General features: G+C 35.4%; 1 protein-coding gene across 1 annotated transcript; it reads left to right on the top strand.

The window, feature by feature from the left end:
- The first annotated feature begins 1,777 nt into the window (after positions 1-1,777).
- On the top strand, positions 1,778-9,218 carry LOC117344477 (sex peptide receptor-like). Its single transcript, XM_033907223.1, has 2 exons — positions 1,778-2,686; positions 7,687-9,218. The coding sequence occupies exons 1-2, from the start codon at positions 2,661-2,663 to the stop codon at positions 8,849-8,851; spliced, it is 1,191 nt and encodes a 396-aa protein (XP_033763114.1). The 5' UTR covers positions 1,778-2,660; the 3' UTR covers positions 8,852-9,218.
- Positions 9,219-9,573: the final 355 nt, after the last annotated feature.

Raw genomic sequence — 9,573 nt, forward strand, 5'->3', positions numbered from 1 at the left:
TGACGGTACTGGGATAATGTTATCTTTTAGATTTGTATGTTTGACGGTACTGGGATAATGTTATCTTTTAGATTTGTATGTTTGACGGTACTGGGATAATGTTATCTTTTAGATTTGTATGTTTGACGGTACTGGGATAATGTAATCTTTTAGATTTGTATGTTTGACGGTACTGGGATAATGTAATCTTTTAGATTTGTATGTTTGACTGGGATAATGTTATCTTTTAGATTTGTATGTTTGACGGCATTAGGATAATATACATGATACCGAAGTCAATATATTATATATATATATATATTGACCCAATGCTATTGATTGGTACGTGACGTCAGAATACTGATTGATATATAAAAAATAACTGTTATAATGTGTAGTTTGACGTCATTATACTGACCTTTGTACTTTTAGCAATAACACGTATTATTATGATATTTTTTTTTGTTGATTTTATTTAAAGATACATACTACTGAGGAAATTATGAGGTCGTAACAGTATTTTGTATGTTTGACGGCGTCTTTGAAGTTTTCCCCTATGACGACCGTGATCTGATAATCTATTTTACGTTTTATTGCATGTTTGTTCGCATTTTTTCTGTTTTGTCGCGTCATCATAAGAATGTTTGAGGATGCGATAAATTAATTTAGTCTTTAATGTCTTGTTTTTTGTTTGTTTGCTTGTTTGCTTGTTGGATGCAAATGATATGTATGACTGTTAAAGGCGCACGCTCGAAATAAATTAAAGATGTTATACTTAATATAGATAAACATCGAAAATTTTCATTAACACCTCTATGTGTTTAAAAGTAAATTATAATCAGTCTTAAGAACTTAATGCGTTTTCTGCCTTTAAATATAGACCGTTGTAGAACTGCAGCTGATTAGAGGCCAGTGCATCATTTAGGCATATAACTCAATTAGTAATGGGACATTGGAAAAAACGGAAGTGCTAGGAATTAATGGGATTCTAATGGGATAAGGCGCGATATACGTCAGGTCTAAACTGTTCACATCCTGTGGATAAAATGTCTAGCATTGTTGGTTGTCATGCTGTGTGAGAACTCGTGTTTTCTTTGCCGTTCCGTGTCAGATTAACGGACGCAGATACAGTAACAATTAAGATCTGCCAGTTGGAGGCCATGTCCCTATGTTGTGATATGATTGACACTTTTGATATGTCTGGGGACAGGGGTATGGTTAATCGTGGCGTAGTGGACACCATATGTCTCGATTGCTTGGTCAGCTTACCACAAGTCAAACACCAATACAACAGCCGTATAACCGTAAATATATACAAATATTTCCGGAATAAATATTATATTGAAATCCTCCCGATTTCATGAGTTTCTTTTAAAAACCCGTAATAAAAATGTAATTATTTACTATTGAGATTGATTGTCAAGAAATATAGTAGATAATGACATTCATGATGATGCCGATTGAACAATTTACCCCGGACACGACTTTTGTTCCATAAGTATTAACGAGCTGACACACAGGGGATGGCAAAACTTGGAAGAGAGCCACGTCGTGTCAGAAGCCATCAGATTCGTATGAATTATGCTTTTACCATGTGACGCCTCCGCGGAACTTACTTTCCCCCATAGAATTCATACTGCATCATGTATGGGTACATTCGCTCAATTTAGACAAAGCAATTATAATGAGTATCGATTCATTTCTTTTGGTCTGCTAATTGGTTATATCTAGGTATATATCGCTACAGCCTACCATGGCATGCCATTTTCTCGTGTAATCATTCTTATTTTATTGTAAGTAACGTTATTTCCAAGGATGATCTCTGACGCACCACTTCGGAACATCCAGTCTGGGAAACCTAGTGTCTCTGTGAAATGTCTCCAGGTTTCTGAAGATTGTTCAGGACAATTCTGTTAACATCTTAAGGAATTCAGATTATCTTTGACTTGATAATATCAATACAAATTAACCTAATATAATAATAAGTGATTATTTACATTGACGTTGATCGAAATCTGCATCACTCAGACGTTTAACTAGCATATCGTCTACTGCTTGTGAATAAAACGCTTCATCAGATTGAATTGGAGCGAACGCATTCTGACATATCGTATGTGTAATTATATAAAAACAAACCTTGGAAACTGGACTGTGTCGATGTGATGATATTGTCATTATAAACAGGAGCAAAGTGCTGTTTGCTCTATTTTATACGATAGCATCTAGGACACTTTTGTTTGCTTTTCGCTATGTCGGTTAATATGTGTTAGGGACGGTCATTAATGGAAAAGAGAATGACTCGTGTGGCACAATAAATTACATCAAGCAGTATGTATGCATATTCCTTTTGGAAGTTTGTGTCTGTGTGATCGTTATCCAGATCTAAAGACAAACCACTTTATCACGGGAAAATATATCTCTGAAGAGATCTACGCAATCAGAACTGATTCTTTTATGAATCGCAAGTCACACTTCTGTGTTTCAAGCTTTTATTTTGAAATATGACAAATGCGAAATGTTATGTATTTAGGGCTGTCGACATAGGAGGTGAAAACGTTTCTCAAATCTGAAAGGACTAAAACAAAAACCTATATTCTCGACGGAGAATTAATTTTACATTAACAATCTTAAGTGTCACTAGCGAAGATTAGAATCAATTTGTTGACATCCGAATCGTCACCATGCAACTAATAACTTGCCAACAACGGTATGTATCATATTTCTTATTTATTTTTTCCCCTTTTTGGAACCATCATTTTCATTTTTTAATGTTCGTACAGGTCTTTTTAAACTCACCTACATATTTACCTCGTCATTTCATGGGATATGTTCTAATATTGAATACAACAATTCTGGTGATATCGCTTCGAAATTGCAAAAAAATATTAGTTGAAATAAATATGCATTTATATGTCTTATTTAATATACAGACGTAATACAAATGAGATATATGTTATGAATAGATTACTGGCTCTTAAGGCATTATCTTCTTGTCTAGTAAGTTGTATGTGTTTTTAGACAATACTGATGAATATATGCTTTTTTTGGACAGTAATGCGGTCAACAATTTATAATAATTATTATTCGATTATTATGTTAACCTGGCGGTGTTTTGATTGAACATTACAAAAAAGTAATTTTTATTGAACATTTTCAACGTTGGCCTGAATTATCACCTTCTGATATATAGTCATCGAGGGTAGTAATCGAAAAGTCAAACATGACAGCCACAAGACGTTGTGATATACGAAAATATATTGAAATATAATAAAATATTTTGAAATTTATCAGGCACTGCCTTCAATTAGGTATGACATCCTTCAGATCTCTACGGGTTTTCTTCTAGTCTCTTCCGTTAGCACAATGCAGGTTAATGTGAACATTTATAATACCCAATTTTAAGTGCAGTTTTAATAGAGGAACCCAAACGCCTTGCCATTTACAATTATTGCATGGACTATGGTTTAGCGTGTATACAGTTTGGTAATTGTAAGCAAAGAAAATTACTTAACACACGCTCCTTGAAGTTTAAAGTGACCGGGCTATATTTCATGTGACGTTTTCAAGGTTTGACATTTCGTTATGATTGCACTATTACAGCGTTCATGTGTTGACGTTTCCTCCTTGGACATCGTCTGCTGTTGTAATGACGTAAATCGCAAAACAAACAAGTAGATAATTTGTTTACAATACATGAAACGCCTGTTACTGATGACGTCATATTGCGAGTAGACCTTATTGTTGGTCTGTTCAATGTCGTTTGGGAAACCACTCCCAACCCTGAAGGGTGCCTAAATTGTTTGCCCTTTACGATCAACATGCAATGTGGTACAGTGGGCCTAATTACTGGACACTTCAGATTTTTTCTGAACAGACGACAATGGAGATACTAACCGTTACATAAAGCAGTGTACTGTAAACGTACATATTTTAGCGGTAATTTTATTTTAGCGCTTTTCGCGCTGGAAGCCTTGCGCTAAATTATGATTGCGCTATTTACTTTTTCTTCCCTTCTATTTCTATAGAAAGTTCTGTGGATGCGCTAATTCATCATTGCGCTAACTGGCTATAATCTGCAAATGCGCTAAAATTTGATTGCGCTAAAATAAGTACGTTTACAGTATCTAATTTGGTCGTCTCACCAAAAGAGATGTCACAGGGATAGTCTTTCTTGGCTTGCAGATACCATATGGTATCATCTGACAGATGTGGTCAGCAAACCTTTAAAAGTGTGGCTTTACAAATGTAGATGCTTATATTTTATATGTTTGATCACTCATTTGAGGGTGGGGGTTATATATGGTGACAAAACATCATACCATCACAGAATATTTCATTATGAACGTTCTAAATGTCCGATTGAAATGATCGAGATTTAATTTTACTGTGAATGTTCAATTTCCAGTAAAGGTTTTGTGGCTGATCCGGGTTGAATGTATTGATGCATGTCCAATAGAATTGGGACAAGCTACCTTGCTAAACATGATTATTTGTCCAATAACAGAGAAAAAAAGAAGAAGAAAAAATAGGTCTGAGCTTTAAATCAGCGATAACGTGTCTGACAAGGACAGAACCTATTGAAGCTGGCACTTGCGACAGCTGATACACAACGCGCGTGAGAAAAATACCAACGAAAAACAAATCGAATTTGAAGCGGAGATCTATTTTAGAAAATTGAATAAAAGAAATTTGGAATCTTAGTCCATAAGAGGCTTTTGGGGCACTTCTGCATGTTGTGGTTTATCTTGGTCTTGACAGAAGTCTCAAGTGGGATTTAAGGACGTATTGGTCAAGTTGACGCACTCGGAAATGAAATTGAAATTTCTCTCAGGAGCAATAATCGTTACATATTCATTTCTTAGGTTAATTAAGTAGTACTCCCGCAGCGAGCTGTCTCGTCGTGGGATAAGTGTCAGCCTCAAACGCGAGATACAGCGGCGCATAGATTGATGTAACACTCGGCGGGATACTGCGATGTTGAGTTGTTTCACACTAGGGGAGGGCAAGGGCATGGAGAGAAATGTCAGTAAAGGGCATATATACAGCTGTCCTTCCATTGGTGTCATACTTCAGAGACACGCAGGGACTGGGGAATGATTGTATGGTTAATTATTATTTTGTGACGACTCATTAATTACAATATTTTGTTCAAATGAGAAATGAAGAAGCACTTCAAGAATTATTTTAAGGCAAATTAATTCAAACTGAAATTTCATAACATGGTTGCAATGACATTCTTCCGAATAGAACCATTCTGAAAACTGGCTGTCCACAAAAAAAATGAAGTGTCAAGTACGGCGATGCTATTTTCTCCCAGAATTAACATTATGCCATTTTCTGTGTTGTACAATATTTGATTAGATACTTACATGTGACCATAATAACCGGTTATTTCAGCATTAAACTGTCTTTTTGGAATGTTATTCATTATTGTCCTAAAATCCAACATTGCAGAAAAGTTTGTATCTCGCGTTAGCTAGTTAATACTGATATTCCCGTTTTAGATTAATTGATGTCTTACATTAAACCTGTAACAATATTATCACATTCCAAAAGTTAACTTTCGGCCAGTCAATGGGACTGGTTATTGTGACGTCACGAGTACAAGATAATCGTCAGTTAGGTCATTGTGGCCGTAAATTTCACAAAATTAAAGCGAATAACCCGATGCCAAAGACATAGAAATACACGTTATTCCCCCACCCCCATCCCCGACCTTACATGTTTATGACCCTGGTTGTTTGTGTCTTCTTGAGAACCGACCTTATATGTTTATGACCCTGGTTCTTGGTGTCTCCTTGACAACCGAGCTTATATGTTTATGACCCTGGTTCTTGGTGTCTCCTTGACAACCGAGCTTATATGTTTATGACCCTGGTTCTTGGTGTCTCCTTGACAACCGAGCTTATATGTTTATGACCCTGGTTGTTTGTGTCTCCTTGACAACCAGCCTTACATGTTTATGACCCTGGTTGTTTGTTTCTCCTTGATAACCGAGCTTATATGTTTATGACCCTGGTTGTTTGTGTCTCCTTGACAACCAGCCTTATATGTTTATGACCATTGTTATTGGTGTCTCCTTGATAACCGAGCTTATATGTTTATGACCCTGGTTGTTTGTGTCTACTTGACAACCAGCCTTATATGTTTATGACCCTGGTTGTTTGTGTCTCGTTGACAACCAGCCTTATATGTTTATGACCCTGGTTGTTTGTGTCTCCTTGACAACTGACCTTATATGTTTATGACCCTGGTTGTTTGTGTCTCTTTGACAACTGACCTTATATGTTTATGACCCTGGTTGTCTGTGTCTCCTTGACAACTAGCCTTATATGTTTATGACCCCGGTTGTTTGTGTCTCCTTGACACCCGACCTAACATCACGCTTGTTGTTACGGAACTTTTAAACTCATTACAAAAAAAATAAAAAATATGACTGTTGGCCGATCAGTTATTTTGCAATTTAAATGAACAATAAAGGCGACAGACTGACTTGATGGATGAGGCTGTGGAAAATTGATCCAGCACTATAAAGCACAGATGTTATCTAGCAGTTAACGTAGAGATGATGCATTATGATTTGAATTGTTTTGAGATTATCACTGACACTGGGCCACATGCATCATCTGTAAATAATGGATTTAAGACCAGCCTAGATTCATAAATCAATAGCAATCCGTTTATGCATTCAAATGAATGCTTCAAACGATTTTGTTTGATTTAAAAAAATGACTTTTTTTTCATAGTTTAGGTGTGTGCAGCTTTAAGTACTACGAAAACATTAAATAAACATTTTACTTGCGTTATCACATTTGCAAGGCATTTATGTCAATTTAGTCCACGAATGGTTGTGGTAATGTTATTGTCAATGATAATATGGAACTGATTAACACTGAATGATTAATTTATAGAAAAAATCGTCATCTTACTTAAATATGGACTGTTACTAAGTAGTCCTGTTAAGAACAACGAAGAGTGCATTCAAGCATACCGAAGATATTTTTCAGTTTGTTAGTATCAACTAGACATTTATGTAAGCTAAGATACGACAGGTTATGTGATCTTTTAAAAAAAATCAAATGTTATTTATTGTAACACATCACAAACAACATGTTTTAATGACAAATTGTCCTATTGTAAACGATAATATATATCACAATAATGAAAGTGTCGACAAAAGTACCAAAGTATATAAGTGACAAAAGCAGGTATATTATATTCCAGAGTGATATGTTGTTGTTTTTAATAAAAGTTTTCTATGATATGTTGATAGCTTTTTTACATCCACACGAATGTAAGATCCTATTCATCACATAAATTATACTCATTTGAAAATAAGGAGGAGACTTGAATACAAATACCTTAACTTTTTCATTATATGGACAATAATATAACAAATTCGTCTATGATGTCACAGTTATATGACGTCATCATTCATGATGTCATAATAATTTTATCTCATGTGAGTATTATGTAAAAGATACATGTAATGTCAATTGAAATATTATGGAAAGAGGGTGATTCTTCAAAATTATATTATTTATCTATTTATTTATTTTATTTTATTTCATTTTTTTTCTGTTTTTTGTTGGGTTTTTTTGCGATATTACACTTTTTCTTTAATGTGACATTAGCTTTATAACATTCTATACTATCTGTTGCATCATATAACTATCTTATGTGACATTTTAATGTTGTTCATTTCAGGTTCTCGGCGGCCAATGCCTATTGCGAGTACACCACGATGAGAGCGAACCAAACAGTGATGGGGAAAGAGCTGTTTACCTTTGCCAAAGGCTACGCGTCCTTTCACGGCTACGTCAGCATATGTGTCTGTGTATTTGGAATCGTTACAAATTTCTTCAACATATCGGTCTTGACACGAAAGCACATGCGCACACCGGTAAACCAGATCTTAACATGGTTAGCGGTTTCTGATATAAGCACGATGATATCCTATGTGCCGTTTGCTTTCCATTTTTATTGTATTCATCCTTCGGGGAGTAAATCAGCATCAAAGAATAGCAAAGCTTGGATGACGTTTATGATATTCCATATAAATTTAACGGCTACCACTCATACTGTATCAATATGGATGTGTGTGTTATTGGCTATAGTAAGGTTCCTTCATATAAGATCCCCTACCAAAGCCAATGCAGCAAGGTTAAAGAGGATTAACCAATCAAATGTTATGATTTTGATTGCTTACATTGCTAGTGCTGTCATTCTAATACCTAATTACATGAGCAACGAACTTCTTCAGGATACTTTGCCAGAGGAAAACGAAACGATATATGTTCTTCGAGATTTAAAACTGGGTAAAAATGATACCGAAATTCTGGTTCTTGTGAACGTTTGGATGTATGCCTTCACAGCAAAGCTTATCCCTTGTCTACTTATGTCTATTTTTGGATCTCTGCTTATATACAACATTCATGTAAAACTTAAACAACGAAGAAAGGTTCTTCAAATATCTGGTGCCAGTTCTCTACGTCTTTCTGAACATTCCAGAACCACCAAGATGTTGGTGGCAGTTATTGTTTTGTTCCTTGTCACAGAGCTTCCTCAGGGAGTTCTAATAGTTTGTAGCGCATGCGTCGAAAATTTCTTTGACACTGTTTATATTCCCTTGGGTGACGTCATGGACATTGTTGCTCTTGTAAATAACGCAGTTAATTTCATATTGTATTGTTCAATGAGTACCAAGTTCCGAGAAACGTTTGTTCATCTTTACTGTTGTTCGTGTCATTTGGTGCGAAAACCGCGGGAGAACGGCTACACTCTCACCGACAGGATGGCCAAATTAGATTCGCATAGCAGTAATAATAACGACCATATTCATCATCACCACCATCACCACAATAACGCATAACACACACGCACCTAGTACCTGAACAACTCAACATTGGACTTTGTGGTGGAGTGTGACTACGTAACATTGTCTTTGTTAAGGCAATTCTTTTCAAGTCAAGGAGAATAATTCAATTAAACACCTATATGATCCAGCATTCAACCTTCAGGTGACCTCTTACTGATAATACAATATAAACATTCCTGAAAGCAGACAAGATGCTGGATAACGTCTGAACATTCCCCGAACCCTCCATTGAGACCTATTGTTCTATTGTACATACAAAGCTTTGATCTTTTAATGGTTGTGATGTTTAAATAGACTGAAGCCGAGCCATTGTTTGTAATTAAATTTCAATGTATCTATTTCATTGATATTATATCCATTTCAAGTGATATCTTTTGATGTTATTGAAAAATACAACCATTCAAATGTACATTTTCGAACGACAATATTCCGCACAGTTCATTTTCTTTAACTTTAACAGTTAACTATTAAAGCAAGTCTTTAATTTCAACTGGTGTTAAATGATGACAACCATCAAACAGTTCTAGGTTTATCGACGTTATTTAAATGATGTGGAATGTGGATTTGTTATGGTTCAGCTTGATCAGTTGTTTTCCGTGTAGAAAACATGTCATTCTGAAATTCGACCAGCGTAAGATTATATAAAATAAAATAAACAAATAAATAATATTGATTGTCATCCAGTGTGATAGAGACCAACCAACCAATTGTTTTCC

Source organism: Pecten maximus, chromosome 16, assembly GCF_902652985.1.
Source record: "Pecten maximus chromosome 16, xPecMax1.1, whole genome shotgun sequence".
NCBI lineage: Eukaryota > Metazoa > Mollusca > Bivalvia > Pectinida > Pectinidae > Pecten > Pecten maximus.